The 21,832-nt window shown below is 34.4% G+C and overlaps 2 protein-coding genes across 2 annotated transcripts; one reads left to right on the plus strand and one right to left on the minus strand.

The window, feature by feature from the left end:
• Positions 1 to 346: 346 nt before the first annotated feature.
• Positions 347 to 16,082, plus strand: LOC145000187 (tubulin alpha-5 chain-like). The gene is made up of 5 exons (XM_078959378.1): positions 347 to 628; positions 14,442 to 14,671; positions 14,764 to 14,963; positions 15,028 to 15,536; positions 15,620 to 16,082. The coding sequence occupies exons 1-5, from the start codon at positions 516 to 518 to the stop codon at positions 15,927 to 15,929; spliced, it is 1,362 nt and encodes a 453-aa protein (XP_078815504.1). The 5' UTR covers positions 347 to 515; the 3' UTR covers positions 15,930 to 16,082.
• A 2,058-nt stretch (positions 16,083 to 18,140) lies between these two features.
• LOC145003273 (small ribosomal subunit protein uS7-like) lies at positions 18,141 to 19,580 on the minus strand. Its single transcript, XM_078962406.1, has 5 exons — positions 19,467 to 19,580; positions 19,277 to 19,364; positions 18,706 to 18,977; positions 18,423 to 18,626; positions 18,141 to 18,338 (listed from the first exon to the last, which is right to left on the minus strand). The coding sequence occupies exons 2-5, from the start codon at positions 19,361 to 19,363 to the stop codon at positions 18,284 to 18,286; spliced, it is 618 nt and encodes a 205-aa protein (XP_078818532.1). The 5' UTR covers position 19,364; positions 19,467 to 19,580; the 3' UTR covers positions 18,141 to 18,283.
• Positions 19,581 to 21,832: the final 2,252 nt, after the last annotated feature.

Genomic DNA, 21,832 nt, shown 5'->3' on the forward strand with positions numbered 1-21,832 from the left:
ACCAAACAGTTCAACTAAAAATCGATTTTTAAAATGTTGCATTCAAAGTCAACAAGATAAATATATAAATATGAAAAATATGTAAACATGTCATTCCATGCTCCATCTGTGTTTCATTATATAAATATTAGAAACTCCAAATTCTTACCACGTTTATAAATAATTAAATATGGAAATCTGTCATTACATATTCCTAATGTGTTTCATCGTATAAATTTAGAAAGATTCTTACCACACATATTTTGTGGAGTAACAAGAAATACTCTTTTTATATCCAAATATAACAAGATATAACCGACAACACTCGTTTTCCCACACAAATCCTCAATTAAATTAAACTTGTATAAATACCAACTCCCTTTCATTATCAAAACATAAATCAAATTAACAATAAACAATCCTCGCTTTCTTTTCCATCTCTCTTACGAAACGATATCATACAACATATCGTTTCGTAGAGAGAACACAAAAGATATAGAGGAAAAGACAAAAATAAAATAATAAAAAGAAGAAATATGAGAGAAATCGTAAGCATTCATGTTGGGCAAGCAGGAATTCAAGTTGGGAATTCATGTTGGGAGCTTTATTGCCTCGAACATGGCATTCAATCTAATGGTTATATGCCTACGTAAGTATATTCTATTCTAAATTTTTATTTTCTAATTGTTGGAATATTGAAACCCCGTTAATTAGGGTAGCAATAGATTAATCAATATATGATTATACAAGTTACATTAGGTCCCTATACTACACATTCGTATATATAACAAACATAACTATCTAAAACACATTCGTAGTTGGAAACATGAGGTTCTCGAAAGTTCAAACTATTTCTGAAATCAAGAAAAAATTGTATAGGTAGACCATTGATAAAAATATATGCATATTGATTTGCGGATGGAACATGTAAAACACACATATGACCAAGCGCAACATGCCCCCTGACGAAATGCAAGTCAATTTCCATATGCTTGGCACGTTGGTGTTAAAATGGGTTAGAGGCAAGATACATGACACTAACATTGTCATAAAAGACAATAGTGGTACGTGATAACGGACAATATAACTCAAAAAGGAGATTGTGAATCCTTATAGTTTCAAAAACTACATTGGCTACCCCCAATACTTGGCCTCGACACAACATGTTGTTTCTGAGGACTAGAGGGTGATATTGTCGCCAAGTTACACACAAAACCCCGAGGTAGAATGGTGTGTGGAAGAACACCCAACCTAGATAACATTAGAATAGGAAACCAAGTGATTAATGGTTGAAGGAAAAATATGAATGTCATGAGTTAAGGTATCTTTGAGGATCGTAGGATTCTTTTAAGAGCTAGAAAATGTAGAGTTTATGGTTCATGCATAAAAAGACAGACATGTTGAATAGCATAGACAATATCAAGACAAGTAAATGTCAGGTATTACAAAGCTCATGTGAGGCTACGATATAACGTAAGATCAAAAACCAACTCACCATCAGCGGAGAGCTTAGGTTTAGTATCAACTGGAGTGCTACATGTATTACATGTAGCCATATGAACACATGCAAGACTCTCATGAGTAAAGGCGGTATGAGAGAGAAAGAGACATAAGGAATTGTGAGTAGCAACAATTCCAAGAAGAAGGATAAGAACCTAAGAACAGACATAGGAAACTTAGAGGATAACTGAAAGATGGTGGTGGTTATAAGAAAAGGATAATAATCAATAAGAATGATATCATCAATGTAAAGATGGGGATATTTAACATCATACCCATGATGAAAGGTGAAAAGAGAACTATCAAATTTGTAGTTGAGCAAACCTAATGAGGAAAGGTAGACAATAAAGTGTTGGTATCATGCTCTAGGATCTTTCTTAAGGTCGTATAACGCCTTGCACATAAGATGCACATGATAGGGAAATTAAGGGTGAACATAACCAGGAGGTTGACACACACACAGGGGCGGCTCAACCACTTTAGGGGCTCTAAGCGAACCAAAAATTTGAGACCCTTTGACTTGTACTATACTAAAATAATTAGTATACACATGATACGGCATGAATCAATGTAGGGAATGCACATTATGGATGTGATATTTGGATAAAGTTCATTATGTATGTGAAAAAATTAAGTCTAGTCCAACTAGAATCAAGAAATAACACTTATCATATTGAGATAAAGTGTATTATTGATGTGACGATGAACCAATGTTTTTTTTTTTATTCCTAGTAAAGGGACAATCATTTCAATTCTAACACACATTAATCACATACTAACCTAATTCAACAATTTAAGTTTACACTAAAACAATAAAAATACCATGTGAAGCTGAACTAATGTTCTCTTATTGCTCATTTTATTCGTGATCTTTCTCATTGTATTTGTTCACCAATGTCAAACTAGATGGGGGCAACAACGAATTCATTTTTTCATCAACGGAAAACCATTTCAATAATCCTTTTTTTGGGGCAGCAAGGTGTTTAACACAAACACGTGTTTATTATGAATACAATAAACTTGAACCATATTTTTCGAAAATATGGTCTTTAGTGGTATCTATTATGTTAGAAATCAGAAAATCAATATATTGAAGAACTATAAAGTAGAGAAACAAAAATTGAGATTCCTAGTGAAACCATAAAGCTTGTGTATGGATACATTCTGCACTTCATACAATCTTCTTTTGGGATTATTATTGCAAAAATAATGTGCGGATAATACTACTATCATTAAAACCCTAATGAAACGGGAAAATCAATATCTGATAATGGAAAAATCAAGTGAAAACAGTCAAACACTGCACATACCTTGAATCATCATAAAATTTTGAACAATGGAGAATCAAAGAAATTCATCAAGAAGCCGAGAATGGAGAAGGAAGAAGAATAATGAATGTATTTCAGCAATCAGCGGTTCAGGCAACCTTTCAATGTTCAAGAATCAAGATTGGAGAAGCCTAAATCAATCAGCGATGGTGGCAAAGGAAGGAAGAAGAACAGAAGTCGTCGCTGTTGATTTTTGATGAGGCGTGCATATCAGTAATTATTGATGGAGTTCGGAGAAGAGAAGTATCAACATTGAAGTATTTTGGTTAAGTGGGGCCCTTTAGGAAATGGGGCCCTAAACCTTAACTTAATTCAACAACACATAAGGCTGGCCCTGCGCGCGCACGCACACACACACACACACACACACACACATATATATATATATATATATATATATAGTTTAAGCAAAATCGCCATGAAGGAACGTATTTTTAACATCAAGTTGATCGATGGGTAGTGACGAGAGATTGTGATGTTATGGTTTCTAGTTTTAAATAGGATTGAACATGTCATTAAAATCCGACCAGGTCGTTGGGAGAAGCTCTAAGAAACGAGTCGTCCTTTGTAACGATGAAGGTGACCAAAACTGTTGAATTTATGACAACACAGCCAATGACAATCCAGTACTGTGTTGGCTGTGGGCGGTTTAGGAATCAGATCCTATATATGATTGAATTGAAGTGCAACCATCATTACATCCATAGCACCACAACAATGGTGGTCACACATTGCCTAAGTTGTGGATCGAGGGATTGGGAAACTTTAGTGGTGGTGAGGTGGTCGTAAGACTGAATATGTAACATCCATTCCTTTTTACAATAATTTTAATAATATTTCAAGTAATTTTCTAAAATCAGTTTAACATATTACAACATCCAAGTTTAACAAAAACCATGAATTTAGTTTTCAAAACATACGCCACATGTGTACAAACATATCAAACCCATATCATAAGCAACAAGAGCAAGATAAAACAAAATTACATCCAGTCCATGTCCTTCTTGTTGTTATCAACTCATATCTACCGCTAGGAACATGAACTTGGAATGCATGGCAAACATATATCAGAGAAACTATGATGAGTCATATAACAATTTCAGGCATCAATCAAACAAACATTTGTTAAGAAGTAAACCCTCTTTGACAACTTGCCCTATTAGAAAGTACATCCTCTTAACAAAGCCTTTGCTAGAGACTAAACCTTCCTTAACCCAATCCACATTTACAAGGATGTAAACCCTTCCTAAAAAGCCCTTTCCAAAAGTAACCCCTCCTAACAAGTCTTTATTTTTACGAAGTAACCCATTCCTAACAAGTCATCGAAATGGGAGGTACCACCCCATCTCTTACTTATTCGGCCACATTTCCATTTTCACACTCAACCAAATATTTAATGCTAGCATTTATCAATAACATAATCTCATATCAAAACACAAAATAATCATACTACAACAAGGTATACCACCAGACAATTACCTGTTGTGTATTCCTAACAATGAAATAGATATGAATCACTTGTCACCCTATTGGCTACTAAGTTCTAATTCTTCTTTTGGTAAAATCTCTTCCTCTATTTTCTATAACTTGTTTCATAAATTACTAAGTTTCCTATAATTTCCCACAGTTCATCAAAAGCTAAATTATCCAATCCAACAATATTGTACTATTTACTCAATCATACCCTGATCATGGTAACCACCCGCTACTAGAATAATCATTTTACATAATCTAGGGTTTACAACACTACGTATCATACTTAAGAAAAAAATATGAAATAAGAGGATACCTTGATTCGATTAGCTTTTGTACCCTTGTGTACTCTAACCACGGTTTACTCTGTCATATTACTAGTTCTTATCACAAGATTTCGATCTCATTTTCCATATTAAAAAAAATAAAAAAAATAAAAAAATAAAAAAAACTGACTGGCATGTTTTACCCAATTTATACATGGCTGAAACCCCATCTGACGCGTCGTGTAAAATCCCTAGATGTATCTCATGCAAGTGTTGATTTCAAACGTCACGACTTAACACGTGTTGTTTGTTTCACCACGTATCACTTTGCATCGCCACATGTCACTTTGCATCGCCACGTGCTATATGATGGAGATACATGTCTATTGCATCAACATGTCATGTCTTATTATCAAAGCGTCATGTTTCTTTCTTTTACGCATCGTGTTCATTATCCTACGCATCACGTTTCTTTACTTTTAGCATACATTTTATACAACAAAACTCTTTATTTCCACAATAACAAACTACTTTTTCATTATCTTTTGGAAAATACCTTTTTAGATAACACACATGGAATACATCAAGTATTACACTAAGTTCCATAGGCAACTCAAGTTTAAAGGCTTGAGATCCAATCTTTTTCAATATCTTGAATGGTCTAATATACCTTCGGCTTTATTTATCCTTTTTACCGAATCTCATCACCCATTTCCACAATGATATTTTTAACATCACCACAGTTTACTCCGTCGTTTTTACTAGTTCTTATCACACGATTTAGATCTCGTTTTCCATAAAAAAGTCACTGAATGACCTATTTTACCCTATTTATACATGGATGAAACCCAATCTGATGCACTGCGTAAAATCCCTAGACGTGTCGCATGTATGTGTCGATTTCAAAAGACACAACATGTGTCGTCTATTTAGCCACATATCACTTTGCATCGCCACATGTCATATGTTGGCAATACGTGTTTATTGCGTCGACATGTCATGTCTTTGTATCTATGTCGTGTTCATTATCCTATGTGTCATATTTCTTTATTTCTAGCATATATTTTACACAAATTAACTCTTTATTTTCATAATAAAAAAACTATTTTCATATCCATATTAATACTATTTCATTACATTACTTGATTCAAAATAATGATTTAGTCCCACAGAATGATTCCATTGGACCAATACTAGCTCGATTTCTTTATTTCTTAGTTTCTTGATCCTTGATTCAATGATTGCTTATGGTTCTTCAATCAACATGTTGGAAGACTCACCTTTCATATCATTTAATGGAATGGTCCAATATACCTTGGAATAATTTGCCTTTTTTTATTGAATCTCATCACCCCTTTCCATAATGATATTTTTAACATCGCCAACTTACTTAGGTTCAATTCAAAAGGTCTTTTCTTTTATGTTCGCATAACTCCTTTGCCTATCTTGAGCTGCTTTCATGTGAGTATGAATTAATATACTTTGTTCATTCGTGACCTTTAATATCTCTAAGTATGTAAGCTTCTTTTCACCACCAGTCTCTAGCCAACACGAGGGGTTCTACGTCTCCTCTCATATAAAGCCTCATAAGGAGGCATTCCAATACTTGAATGTTAAATATTATTCTAAGAAAATTCCACAAGTTGTAGATGCTCATCCCACTTGCCTGTAAATTCTATCACATAGGCGTACAACATATCCTCAATAGTTTGAATTGTTTGTTCACTTTAATCATCCGTCCGAGGATGATATGCATAACTTAAATGGATTTTTGTCCCTCACTCATCTTGTAACGCTTGCTAGAATTTGGATGTGAACCTCACATCTCGATCAAACACGATAGTCAATTGTACTCCATGTAATCTTACAGCTTCATCCGCATACAATTTAGCCAGCTTTTCCAATGACATCATTTCTCAGATTTCCAAGAACAATACGCTTTTGGTTAATCGATCCACCATTATCCAGATGGCATCAAGGATTGCACTAGTTCTTGGTAACCCCATGATGAAATCCATTGCCATCCCATCCTATTTTACAACCGGCACATGCAAAGATTTTGATTGTCCATAAGGTGCCTGATGTTCAAATTTTACTTGAGCGCATGTTGAACATTCTGAAATATACTTAGCTACATAGGGCTTCATACCCGGCCAACACTACATGCCTTTTAGATCTCGATAAGTCTTCCTACTCCTAGTATGAATGGAATACTCTGACTTATCTTATGGGTTTTATAGGTCACAAAAATCTTATTTTGGCGGAAAAACTTAAACCCTAAGTTCACATGCAACCTAAAAGATCTATGTTCTCGTTATGATTTACAAAAAATAATTGAATATCAAAAACCCTATTAGTACATTGCTATTTTCGAAATTAAGAAATGGTTTATAAAAATTACATACTTTTTGTTTATTATAGAAAATAAACAAGTATTCTTTCTTGATTGGTTTTTAGAAAGCAAGAACCAGAAGTCTCGTGCCTCTAATGGCTCAAGTCTCGTGCCTCTAATGGCTCACACCCAAATCCTAGCAATTTGAAGATAAAGAGGAGAGAAGAAGTGAAGGAAGAATTTCGAATTCAAGGCTCTTAGAATGATCATTTCGAAATTCTAAACCCTTAAGGGTTTATATAGGTGCTAGGGAGGTTGTATGTAAGGCAAGTTCCTTTTAGATAACCCTAACCATATTGTTTCCTCCCTAAGGCATTCTAAGCTTCCTTAAATCCCAAGCAAAGATCTAGAATCCTTTTCTACAAACCTTCCCCCGCTTGGAAGATTCTAGAATTAGTCAATATTCAACTTTTGAATATTGTCACCTTTAGTACTGCTTTTAATTAATTCAATTATTCGTAAAATTAGTTCCATTTAAATTCTGATTAATTCTTAATTAAACAATACTATTTCTAATTAATATATTATTCTCATAATATATTAATAAATCATTTATTTTGATTTATAATTAATTTATTAATCATATAATAAATTAATAAATCGGTCACTCTCTCTTCAAAAAATATTACAGTCAATTACTAGGTTTAAGGGTAACCCAAAAGGATTTTGTTAATAATTCAAGATTATACTAATTTAGTTATGGACTTAGACACCTAATCCAACAGTCTCCCACTTTGATAAGTCTAAAACTAAATTACAAGTATAACATTTAAATTAAACAGCAAATGATGCTTTCCAAAGCAACTCTCGAACTCTGATCCGATCAGATATTTGTCCTTTAGATAAGTGATCGGATATTCCTTCATTTACAAGATATTGTATGGATATGAGACATGGATTAGAATCAATCTCATTGTCCAAATTTTGTTTCCATATTTCTGATTTTTGATGATGGCATAAGACTTCCAATTGAACACATCAATTTAGTCTTGGTTGGGTCCAACAATATAAGTCCATCAAATCACCGAAGGGCCCAAATATATCGTTTTTTCCATCAGGGCAAAAGGAACGAATAAACTTTGACTCATATGCTTATATCATTCCTTTGTGAACAGATCAACTGGACATTATTCCAATGATGCTCATTTCACAATTCCAAATTTTTATCATTATCGAAGATGTGATAGAATTCCAACTTAACATGAATTAATCTCCTTTGATATCAAGATTCCAAAGTCTCAAAGACCAAGTCTTTGATATAATAAAATATCCTATTGGAACTTTGTTACTAGAAACAATTTCATGGTAATGAAGGTTCAAGATATACTCCTTGAACACTTCTCTTGCATTAAAGTTTTCAACTCACATGTAGACTTTCCAAGTATCTCCCATTATGGAAACATTTCCATAAGACTATCTATTATGATCAAGAATCATCTCAATCCAGAATCTTGTCATGGTCCGTCCAAATTAATATCACACTTCTAACTGTCCACAAGCAACCAGGCTTTGGTACAACCTTAGAATGTTCATGGCAGTTATTTAACAACTTTAGTCACACAAAATTCTAGTCTTTTTTTCTTAAAATGCTATGAGCATTTGAAATTAGAATAAGTGAATATTATAGCATATATAATCGATCCTATATTTGAAGCATATGAGACTCGACTCATTATATCTTACAAGGATCTGATATAGGTTCAACTAGACATAATATTATTCCTAAAATATTGGCAATGTAACTACCAAACATAATATCATCCTAACGTCCATGGCTTCATCTGTGTGTTGCCACATGTCACTCACTCGCTTAGCTATGTCATCCGCAATCTTCGCGAATCAGATGTGAGTGTGAGCGCATGGCACACACACATAAAAGATTTTGTAAATTTTATATTTTTTACGTGCGAGCTCCGATCTTAACCTTCTTTATACCCACGCGATGCTCCCGACTAGTACTACAACTCCCCTTTAGGTTGTGTTGGCAATTTTGAACTTTTTTTCTTTTGGCCTAACAGGGTATCCATAAATAATTTTATAAAAATCATAACTTCCTCGTACGGACTCCGATCTTGATGTTTTTTGTCTCAAAATTCTTATATTGAGGAGTACTACGACTTTTCTTTTTGTGGCATGGGGCGAAACTTAACCTATCTCTTCGTACTATTTTTACATCGTAAAAATTAACTACATGGTTGATTTTTATTTCTAGTAAATGTCATAAGTTCTTCACGTGAAGTCGGTTTCTCACGAAATTTATATTTTTTAAATCATGTTGTCGTGTACTTTGCGAATATATTAACGGGTTCCTAAGGTGACCCAACTTTTTGCGCACCTTTTTTTTAGCTTATTTGTTCCATTATTCGTATGTGTAAGGGTGTATTTAAATATATTTATCAATATAATGTAATACGCACATTGTTTCTCTATTACATTTGTTTGGCTAAACTAATTCCTAACGGCGGTCGTGACGTATTTTCCTCGTTGTCACAGTAACAAGAGCAATATAAAACAAAATTACGTCCGATCCATGTCCTTGTTGCAATCAGCTCACATCTACCACTTGGAACCTGAACCTAGAATACATGGAAAAGATATATATCATAGAAACTAGTCTAGTGAGTCATATAACAATTTCAAACATAGAATCAAACAAACATTTGTCAAGAAGTAAACCCTCCTTGATAACTTGCCCTATTAGAAAGTACATCCACCTAACATAGTCTTTGCTAGAGAGTAAACCCAACCCAAGGTTACAAGTAAAACCTTACTGAAACCCCATTTGCTTAAGTAACCCCTCCTGACAAGTCTTTCTTTTTAGGAAATTACACTTCCTAACAAGTCATTGAGACCCCTGCTTCACGATGGGAGTTACTACCCCCAACAGATCTGCTGCCACATTCCCATTTTCACAACCAATTAAATATTCAATGATAGCTTTTATCAATGACATAATCTCATGTCAAAACACAAAAAAAAAAAAATCATACTAACAATCGGGTATACCACTCGTCGATTACCTACCATATATCCTAACAATTAAATATATATTACTCACCCGTCACACTAGTGGACACTAGGTTCCAGTTTCTTTTTTTAGTAAACTCCTCTTTCCTCTACTACTATAACCTGTTTCATTAGTTCTCAAGTTTCTCAAAAACTAAATTATCCAATCCAACAATATTGATCGTTAATCGATCACTCCTTGACCATGGTAACTATCAGTTACCAGATCAATAAGTTTTACATAATCTAGGGTTCATAACCCTTCATACTTATTTTACGAATCATACTAACGCAAAAATATGAAATAAGAGGATACCTCGACTCATTCAACTTATGTACCCTCGTGTATTCTAACCGCAGTTTACTTTATCATATTACCGGTTGTTATCACAAGCTTTCGATCTAGTTTTCCATAAAAACAATCACCAAATAACATGTTTACCCTATTTACATACTGAATATCGTGTAAAATCCTTGGACGCATTACATCCAGGTGTCAGTTTCAAAAGATGCCACAACTTAACACATGTTGTCTGTTTATCTACGTATCACTTTGTACATGTCGCCATGTGTCACACGCTGCCAAAACTTGTCTACTACATCGAAGCGTCGCATCATTGTATCCGTGTTTCACATTTGTTTCTTTAACGTGGCGTGTCTGTTATCCTACGCATCAGGTTTCTTTATTATAGCATACATTTTACATAACATAACTCTTTATTTTCATAATAAAAACCTATTTTCATATCCATATTAATATTATTTTATTACATTATTTCATTCAAAATTATGGGTCATTACAATGCGAGATCTGATGACCATATATGATGATTGTTTGTAGGAAGAGGGAATAAGTGGGGGGATGGAGACATTAAGGTTGAGGATGCTCCAGAAGATTGAGGTTCGGTAGAGAGGAAGTTGGGTCCGATGATGGAGAAAAAGCATCGGGAATACTAGAGAATGGAGATGGATCATCATCATTGGGAATGAATGATTCACAGACACTAGGAGTAGGAGAATGAAAATCAGATAGGGAAAATGGTTTTTATCAAAGATAACATGTGAGATGAGTATATTCTGAGTGATGAGATCAAGGCATCGATATCCACAGTGATCAAGGGAAGGGTCAATATAGACACAAACTGAAGAGTAAGGAACAAGCTTGTGTGTTGCAGTGGAGGTGGTGTTAGGTCATCCATAATGGGAGTTGTATAAGGGTTTAATGGAATAAATGTCAATATAATATAGAGGAGAGAGAGTATAGTTGAATGGCCATTGAACGGTGGAATGAAGTTGTAATTGAAAATTTATTAATTTTTTAAAAATTAAAGGGAATCTGTATATTCTCTTTCCTATCTGACAATCCATACAACTCTCCATAGGTTTAATCCATTAGAGATGGCCTTAGGGTAATAAAGGCAACCAAAACATGTAAGTGAGAGAGAGACCAAAAAGGATCTTAAACGGAGTTTAGAACTTTAAAGCAGTGGTAAGGAGAAGGTTGAAGGTGTGTGCAGCGGAAAGAAGGGCTTACACCCAAAATGTCGGTGGGAAGGAAGCTTGAATTAGAAAAGTATGAATAACGTTTTTTATAGTGTGAATGGTTCATTCATCCTTTTCCAAATTTGTTGAGACGTGTAAGGGCAGGAAAAACGAATTTTGATGCCATTAATATTGAAAAAATCGAAGAGGAATTGATTATTAAATTCACGATCATTATCACACTGAAAAAGTTGTATGTCAGTTTTAAACTAGTTTATGCCATAGGCATGCAAGTTTTTAAAAACAAAAAACATCATATTTCATACGCAAAAGAAACACCTAGAAAAATGAGAGAAAATGTCAAAAAATAAAATATAATATAGGTCTGAGTTAATTAGTTCAAACACACAAGACGTTCTAGTAGAAGATAAATTAAATGGTAAATGATAATGGTTTCCTAATTGGAAAACATGACATAAAAAGGAGCTATGACTACAACAAGAGACAAATGTTCGATGATGCCACATATCATATGATGTGGAAAGAAGATCAGAACCAGAGTCGGACCATGGTGATGAAGCAAGGATTGGATAGAGATCAAAGTGAGTACTATCACAGCCTTGTAACTCAGCGTCTGTGATAAGATCATTCACTATGAAACCAAAAGGATCAAACTCAACAGAATTCCAATTATCAGTACAAAAACGATGAACATAAATAATATTTTTAACTATTTTATAGGAAACAAGGACATTGGAAAGTACTAGATGCTTATTGGAAAAAGGAAAAAAAGATTGATCGACATAATTGACAGGAAACACAGCATCATTACCAACCATTATGTGTTGAGATTTACATAGAGTTAAGAGTGTACATGTTACCTTGACTAAAGGTCATGTAAGAGCTTGCTATAAAGTCCATGTAGTAGTTGTTTTCTAGAGGAGGTTGAACTAGCATAGAGTGAAACATAGAGGTGAGGTCAGTTTGGAGGTTGTACTTGAGTTGCATGCCCTCCAAAAGTTGGTGCTTCTTTTTTAAGATGTTGCGTAGGTTGGTAAGGGAAAAAGTATTGTTTTGGAATGGATGAAAGAGGCTAATGAGGATGCCCAAAGTAGTGCATTAGTTGTTACGGTTGTTGGTGTGGGGGATGTTGATATGTTTTATAGCTTACAAAAAAATATATGGTAGAAAAACTTAACCCTAAGTTCACATGAAACCTATTGGATCTAAGTTTTCTCTTCTAATTTGCAACAGATAATTGAACATCAAGAACCATGGGAGTGCTCTACTATTTCTAAAATTCATAAAGGGTTTTAGGTTTTACATACCTTTTGATTATTGTAATAAATAATCAACAATTCCTTCTTCAACAAGCTTTAGAAAGCAAGCTTCAAAAATCTCGTGCCTCTAATGGTTTGTACCCAAACCCTAGCAATAGAAGACTTTAGACAAGAAAGGAGAGGGGAAAGAATTTTCGGCTCCAAGGCTCTTAGAAGGGGAGTGTCGAAATTATGAACCCCATGAAGGGTTTATATAGGTGAGTAAGGAGTCTAGGATAAAGCATGTTTCCTTATATAACTCTTATCCTTTTCTTGCTCCCTAAGGCTTCTAAGAAGCTCTAGGAACCTCCAAAACCGTCCCCTCAAGTGGGAGGGTTCTGGAATCCTTCAATGCTCAACTTTTGAACATTATCACCTTTAGTCCTTATATTTTTAATTAATCCAATTACCTTCTAATTAATTATTAATCAATATATTATTCTCACAACATATTAATAAATTATTTATTTCTATTTATTAATCTTATAATAAATCAATAAATCATTGGAAAATTGTCCTGGGTCGTTGCCTCCAACCGTGGCTCAATTTTCCAATGATGACGAATGGAGACGGTGTTCCAGATCTTTGATGATGATCCCACTGGAGAAAGAATTTGCAAATCTGAGAGAGAGGGAAAGAGGCGCCTCCGACAAACCTACCCCTAAAGTCATTGTGTTTGTATCTCGAAGCTTAAAGCCGTCGTCGGAGAAAGCGAATACGATGTAAAATCGAGCCACATACTTCACCCTTTTAACGTAGTTCTTGTGGAACCCTTCCCATTGATGGTGAACAGACGTCATCGTCGTTTTGGCTTCACCATTTGAGCTTCATTCTCGCTTCACCGATGGTGTTGGAGACACGAGATGGTGTTGGAAACACTAGTACACCCTCACCTTCGTCACTGCTACACCCCATCACCATGCTCGTCGCCTTCAGATATGTTCAGTCTGTAGCTAGAGGATCTGGCGGTGGTGTGGAGATGTAACCCAAATCGATGACCCCTTTGATCGATGAAAACCACCTCGTCGGAGGCTTAACAGCTGAGGAAAATCGATCCGAGGTGTCTTCCCCTCTATTTCCAATCACGAAACCCTCCATCTGAAAACCCTAGCCGCCAAGAAACCCTAATCGTCAAGAAACCCAAACTTCAAATCTCGATCTCCTTTCTCTCGTTGGCATCTGTCTAGGTTCAAAGGGAGGGTAGCAACGATCGAATCGGGTGTTTGGGTTGGTGCTACCTGACCGGAGGGAGGTGGAGGGGCAGCCTAGGCCGGCGACAACCACTCGTTCTTCTTCTTTGGATAGTGGTAAGCAAGAAACGAGAGAGAGAGAGAGAGAGAGAGAGAGAGAGAGAGAGAGAGGATATTTTATTTTATTTTGTTTTATTTTTAATTATTTTTAATTGTTGGTAATAAAAAAAAATAAAAAAATTAAATAATAAGGGCAAAATCATCTTTCCAAAAAAATTCAAACCAAATTGGACCAAACTTGCAAAAAAATGAAACTTTTGGACCATTGATGCAAGCCAAAACCGTTTTGGGCCAAACATGCTAGTTTTGACAAACCCCAGGATCATTTTTGCAATTTTGTCAAATACATTCATACTATACTTTCGTATTTATAACAGACATAACTATCTAACACTAATTCTTTATATGCTTTGAAAGTATAAAAATCATCTTTAACAAAATTGTAGGCTGGGATCCAGAAATATTACCTCATCAAGCGAAGAGAGCAATTCCTTTGACACCTTCTTCAGGGAAGGGATCTCCGGGAAATATGTCCCAAGAGCTGTATTTGTCGACCTTGAACCAACAGTCATTGATGAAGTAAGAACCGGAAGCTACAAGAAACTATTCAATCCCAAAAATCTCATCGCCGGTAAGGAGGATGCCGCCAATAACTTCGCCAGAGGACATTACACCGGTAATTTGACTTCAATTTTTTGACTTTTTACATCACTTTTCATCATCTCGATTGATCATTGATATGAACATAATCATATAATGTATTTACAGTCGGAAAAGAAGTTGTGGATCAGTGTTTAGATCGAGTGAGAATCTTAGCAGACAATTGCAGTAATTTGCAAGGGTTTATGATCTTCAATTCTGTGGGTGGTGGAACTGGCTCTGGTTTGGGATCATTGCTCTTACAACGCTTGTCTAACGAATATGGAAAAACTCAGAAAATTGGGTTCACGATCTATCCATCTCCCAAGGTAACGAATTTCCAAATTAACTTGTCCTAATTTTCGTGTTCTGAATTTCATTGTGAAATTGTAGGTATCGACTTCAGTTGTGGAGCCTTATAATGCTGTGTTATCGACTCATTCATTGATTGAACACACAGACATTGTCGTGCAACTAGACAACGAAGCTATATATGGGATCTGTAAGAGAGCGTTGGCTATGGAAAAGCCAACTTACAGGAACTTGAATCGATTGATATCTCAAACGATTTCATCTTTAACAACTTCCTTGAGGTTTCCTGGATCCATGAATGTTGACATTTCCGAATTCCAAACGAATTTAGTCCCGTTCCCGCGGATTCACTTCATGCTTTCATCATACGCACCAGTGGTTTCATCGGTGAAAGCCTACCACGAGATGATTTCAGTTCCAGAAATCACTAACGCCGTGTTTGATCCGTCGAATATGATGGCGAAGTGCGATCCACGGCGGGGGAAATACATGGCTTGTTGCTTAATGTATAGTGGAGACATTGCTCCAAAAGACGTTAACACAGCCGTCGGAGCGATCAAAACCAAAAAAACGATTCGATTTGTCGATTGGTGAGTTTAATCGCGTTGCATTTTATCTAGATCTGAAGAACGATGGAATGTTAAAAATGTTGATTTACCTCTACATTTTTTAGGTGTCCGACGGGATTCAAGTGCGGGATCAACAACCAGGCTCCATCGGTGGTTCCTGACGGAGATCTGGCGAAGGTGAAACGAGCAGTGAGTATGATCAGCAACAACACGGCGGTGTCGGAGGTTTTCAGTATGATCAATCATAAATTCGATGTTATGTTCGCGAAACGAGCATTCGTTCATTGGTATGTCGGCGAAGGGATGGAAGAAGGTGAGTTCTCGGAGGCGCGTGAAGATCTTGCAGCTCTGGAGAAAGATTACGAGGAAGTGTTGCAAGATGGCATGGAAGAAGATGAGGACCAAGGATATTAGTACTAACTTCCATGGCGGCAAATCTCACGTAAATGACTAATATGTCCTTGGATATGGGCGTCAATAGTATATACTTTATATACCTGCTCAAAGATGACATTATGTAACCTCTATATCTTTCTTTATATTAATTTGGGTTTATAATTTTTTTTATTTGATGCATACGTTATAGTTATAATAATAATAATAATAATAATAATAATAAAGATAGGATAATACATTATTATAAATTTATAAATTTGTTGTATATACATAACTTGGGTTATCCATGCCACTGCAATTCTACTGCTTTTTTAACTGGCATATTAGTTTTGCAGTTACATATGCATCAGTATTAGTATAAGACCCTCATTCTTATCTTCACTCTACATCAACAAATAAATTAAAATGTTACTCTCCATATTTTTCTTACTCATACAAATTGTCAAATTATGAGAGTACACAAATTATACTCACAAGAAGTTACACAAAGCAATTTGAGGGGATATATATATAGAATTTCCCATAATTTATACTTCTAATGATTGGTTTTATTTGTATAGTAGTAAATTAAAATGATTATGATTATTTATTATTTAAAATATGATCATTGTAATAATACAAACTAATCAAATAATAATAAATATTTAACTAAAAAAATATCAAATAAAACGTTCAGTAAAGAAATTATATTATGAGAAAATAATAAATATAGCCATTAATCAACATTTTTTGCCAAAAAATAACAAAGTATTCAGGATTTCCGAGAATGAACATTGAATTCGAAAAAGACCTTCTACGGACTAACATATATTTAAAGGGTTAGATTTCAAATTTTGTTTTACGGTCCGAAAAAAAACGGATCTAAAAAAATTTCTCTATGAACTCGCTCTTAAAGAATTCGGTCTGCATAAGTCAATGTTAAAAAACGAGTTTGTAGAGATTTGAGTTGACCTCTACAAACTCAGTATATCTGTTGTGAACTCGCTAAAATTGTAAGAATTTGAATACGTACTACAGATTAAAAAAAAGTATTGAAAACTCTGAATCTATATTATAGTAATTTTGACTATTTATTCTCATATAAAATGGTATAAATTATATATAAATAAGTTTTTTCTCATAAAATTTTGAAAAATTTTAAAAACAATTTCATTTTTTTTCTTATAAAATGGTTTTTCTTCCTAAAAAAAACCATTATTTTTAATTCGTTGTTAGTTAAGACCCAACCTAACAAAAAGTAAAAAGCAAAAAAAAATCAACCCAACCCAAAATTAACTAGTTGGGTTGGAATTTTCAAATTGTTTAAATTGAACATATATTTAGTATTTAGTATTTTTAATTCTTTTTGTTTATTTAATTTACCAATTGGCTTGGTTTCATTTTTTATTCTCATTTTGTTGATTCATATAGTAGAATCCTAACTCACGACCTCAGCCTTAGCCTTACAACAGTATTAATTTTTTCGAACAATTGAATATTTACAATCCATTAGCCTTACCACAGAATTAATTTTTTCGAACAATTGAAAATTTACAATCCAGATTCCATTGTCGGCCACCAATAGACCAACTAGTCAATCCAATTGAATATTTACAATCCACATTCACAACATCAATTTTTTCAAAACTTCTTCAACATGAAATTTTTGATTCTTTATAGCAGGAACTTTTTCAAATGGAGTTTTTCAACATGACTTGTTAATGAACAAGTTATAAGGGAGAGTTTTTTCATTTTCTTAGTGGAGTCCATAGACTTCAAACAATACCAAGAGTTTGTTTAACCACTTTGGTTAGACCCATATCACCATTTGTAATATTTAGCATTTTTTAATTATAAAAAAGTTTCTTATTGTAAATATATTTTGAGACTTTTATTTGATTGATGTGGCAAGATAATTTGTTTAAGTGGGCATGAAAGAACATAGCCAAATAGCTTTAGTGTTGTGGATGTTTTTATATATGAAGACACTTTTAATATTGGACTTTTTAACCTATGTAACTAGGTGCAATCTTTTTTCTATTTTAGTAAAACTTTAAAACTTAGGTAGGTCATTTAGCTTCAACCTACTTATTAAACATGTTAAGTTTATAAAATAATAAATAAGTCCGGTAAACATTAATTCAGAAAATCTCATCCATTTCATTAAAAGAGTGCCAAAACAAAAGACAAACTCTCAAGTCTCAACAGATATTTGATTAATAACAAAAAAATAAAAGCAAAAAAAAGGTATATCAAAACAAATGCAGATACTTTCTCTGTAACTCAAAATCCATAACAAAACAACCAATAGTTTTGATAATTAATTGTTTTTCATGATAAACAAAAACATTCCAACAACCAAAATCGACTTCTCTAACATTATCAAATCTTCTTTAACGATTGGCCTTTGCAACCCTCTCAATCTCATCTTTCTTCTTAATAGCATAACTACATAAACATCAAAAACAAAATCAATACATCATAAACAGTAACTATAAACATATAATTAAACAATGAAATACAAGTCTTTACCTGTTTGAAGATCCCTTTGCAGCATTAATAAGCTCATCAGCAAGACATTCAGCAATGGTCTTAACATTCCTAAATGCACTCTCACGTGCACCAGTTGTAAGAAGATAAATAGCCTGATTCACACGTCTTAATGGAGAAATATCAACAGCTTGACGCCTAACAACACCAGCTGAACCAATTCTAGTTGCATCTTCTCTTGGTCCACTAAAAAAAAGAAGAAGAAAGATGAGATTTGTAAAACTTCATGGAGCTTTTAGATGAGTAGGTTGATTCTGATTCCTACCTGTTAATGACAGCATCAACAATGATTTGAATTGGGTTGGCATCGGTTAACAGATGGATGATTTCCATGGCGTGTTTGACTATGCGAACAGCCATCAACTTTTTACCATTGTTTCTTCCGTGCATCATGAGGGAGTTTGTCAAACGCTCAACAATTGGGCATTGAGCCTTTCTGAATCTTCTGGCTTGGTATCTACCAGCAGTGTGAGGCATGTAGATTGGGTGCTTGGAAGCAGTTGCAGTGATGTAATCTTCGACAGAAAGATCAGAGACCTGTAAATGAATCCAATGAAGAACATTTATTCGATGATGGATAACAGATAAAAACTGTGTTGTCGATTGTGAAAAATGTCAAGGAAATCAACCTATCGAAAGTCAATAATCATCTGGTTTAATAGCTAACATACAAACTATATGAACAATAACGAGCAGAGTTTACTAAACAAAATGTACTAAATTGACTTTCAAATGAAGGAATCAGGCAAAAACAACTAACTAAAAGAATGTCGAAGAAAACCAGATTGTAGGAATGTGTATTGATAACTGTAGTATAGATCTGTTAAGAAATGAACCTGAACGTCATCGTAAGTCCACCGATTGAAAAGCAATACTTCGCAGTGAGCCTTATCGTCTTCAGCAATAGGTGGTATGGTCGCCATTCTTACAGAGACGAAATTGAGATTAAATTCAGTACATCAAACAAACTATAGAAAGATATAAAGAGAATTTGGGTGATTAATATACAGTAACTAGTAAGCAAACCTTGGATTGAGGATTGGGGAAGGGGTGAATGGCGAGGGAAAGCCGCTGATGTTGTAGTTTCGCCGAGATCTTTCGGACGTTGATGACGATGACAAAACCCTAACTAGGTTTATATGAGATAAGTGGACTCCTTATTGGGCTTATTTCTGGCCCATTTAATTTAGTCTAGATATTTAATAAGATAAGATGTGATAAGGGCTAATCACATAAAAACAATAAAATTTTATGAAGTTGATAGATTTGTGAAAGTTTAATTTTATGTTTTGTCTCAAACTTTCATTAAATGGGTCATTTTTGGAGAAAATTCCAAGTCTGTTACAGATGTTAAATTGTCGCATCCTCATCCTCTATGGTTCTTTCTATATCCCGATCACTTTTCACCTTTCCTATTTCGTCGATTGAAATTATGTATACATGGAGAAAGGCTTTACAAAAGAGAGATTTTTAGGTTAAAATTATTCTTCGCAAGGTAAAGTTTTTACATGCCATGATCTTGTTGTGTTTACATTCAACATTTCTTGAAATTGGTTCCTAAACTTGTTCTGGTCATACAGGAGGGTGTGATGGCTTCATCAGACGAAGGGTACGCTGACCCTTTTGTTGGCATACATGAGCCATTTTTTGGCTTGAGTGAAATGGATTTTAAACTCCATGGCATTTACATCAACCACGAACCAGAGGAAGAGTTTGTGTCCTCACTTGATAAAGGTAAGGATATCCTCCTAAATGTTCTATTAAGTGATGAAAACCTACAAAATTCTAGTATGTCAACTGAAATTAGAGCAAAAGTGTACCATGCTACTGATTGGCAGAGTGATGAAGATGAACATGAGGTATTGAAAAACAACTATAGAACTCATGGCCCAACCATCAATTGGGATAAGATGGTACCAAAGCTTGGTGACATCTTTGAATCCCCTGCCAAGCTGAAGTTTTGTGTCACCAATTTAACGGGTTTTATGTACTTTAACATCCCTATGGTGCACATACAACCCTAATGTTTTGGATCTAAGTTTTCTCTAAGTATACATGCAATATTCATTTTCCAAAGCATGAAGCCTAACTAGCATGCAAAGGTGATATTTGAATCATAAAACTAGTTAGAAGATTACATTGTGTATTAGCTTGTAGAATCTTGGCCTTAAAAGAGCTTAGCACGTCAAGTGTGATGCCTCAAACACGTCACAAACACCAATAAACAATTAGATGAATATGAGAGTGGTTTATGAGACTCTACAATCAGTTGTCTCTTCTTATAAAACAAGGGTGTCCGATTTTAGGGCTTAGGGTATACATTTATAGTGTAGAATTCCAATAGTCATATGTTTAACCCTAATTCTTGCACTTAAGCTTATGATCCAACAATTGATTTGGACTAACACTTCATGGACTAACACAAAAGCTTAACCCATCACAAATCAATCATGGATCATTAGCCCAAACCATATGCATCACTGATTTACATAATCAACCACCATTAATTTAATTAGTCTCTTTTGATCATTAAATTAATTCTTGATCAATACTAATTAAATAATATGATTTCTTAATTCTCTTTTGATAATTAAATTAATTCCAAATTAATTATTGATTAATACTAATTAATTATTATGATTTCTCAATTAATATATTATTCATCTTATTAAATTGTTATGATGAAGGCAACCAAAAATGGACCATATTACTATCGGGTCAAGTACATACCAATTATAGTTATGGGCTTAGACACCTAATCCTATAGTCTCCCACTTGGGAAAAGTCTAATAACTTTACTGCCAATGTAACTTCAAAATCCGATTAGCAATCGTAGCTCTCAAAAAGGTGTTTTCGAACTCTGATGCATCCATTAGACAAGGGATCATATAATCCTATGTTCTTCAAGATTTGTGTGGACAAAGACATGGAATGAAGTCATACTCACTGTCCAACAACTTGTTTCCCGATTTCTGATTTGTTTGATATCGAACTTAATTGAATACATCAATTGAGTCCTGACCGGTCCGTCACATAAGTCAAAACAAAATCATCGAGGGGCCCAATATATCGCTTTTAATCCTCCAATGATTAAAAGAAACAAATAAACTTCGACTTATATGCTTGTACTAACTACTCGTTAAATCATACACAACAACACGTTTTATAAGATCAAGTTATTGAGGCATTTTCGTACTATCAATGTGTAACACCTGATTCTCGGTACGCATTTAATCTAAGCATTTCTGTATTTCCTCTGGGACTCGACGAGTTGGTGGCCCAACTCGTCGAGTAGGGTCGCGATCCGCAGGCATTTTAAGTGACCTACTTGACGATTCGGGAGACTAACTCAGCGAGTAGGTGCTGATTGCGGGAAACCCTAAATCTGAGGG

The sequence above is a fragment of the Lactuca saligna genome, chromosome 6, assembly GCF_052625555.1.
Source record: "Lactuca saligna cultivar CGN05327 chromosome 6, ASM5262555v1, whole genome shotgun sequence".
Taxonomy (NCBI): domain Eukaryota; kingdom Viridiplantae; phylum Streptophyta; class Magnoliopsida; order Asterales; family Asteraceae; genus Lactuca; species Lactuca saligna.

Bases quoted from the DNA above. Each gene is read 5' to 3' on its own strand.
- LOC145000187 (XM_078959378.1), top strand. From the start codon at position 516: ATGAGAGAAATCGTAAGCATTCATGTTGGGCAAGCAGGAATTCAAGTT. The intron at 629-14,441 runs GTAAGTATATTC...ACAAAATTGTAG, and splicing joins TCTAATGGTTATATGCCTAC to GCTGGGATCCAGAAATATTA. The intron at 14,672-14,763 runs GTAATTTGACTT...ATGTATTTACAG, and splicing joins CGCCAGAGGACATTACACCG to TCGGAAAAGAAGTTGTGGAT.
- LOC145003273 (XM_078962406.1), bottom strand. From the start codon at position 19,363: ATGGCGACCATACCACCTATTGCTGAAGACGATAAGGCTCACTGCGAA. The intron at 18,978-19,276 runs GTTCATTTCTTA...ATTCATTTACAG, and splicing joins GGACTTACGATGACGTTCAG to GTCTCTGATCTTTCTGTCGA. The intron at 18,627-18,705 runs GTAGGAATCAGA...TCTTTTTTTTAG, and splicing joins GTTGATGCTGTCATTAACAG to TGGACCAAGAGAAGATGCAA.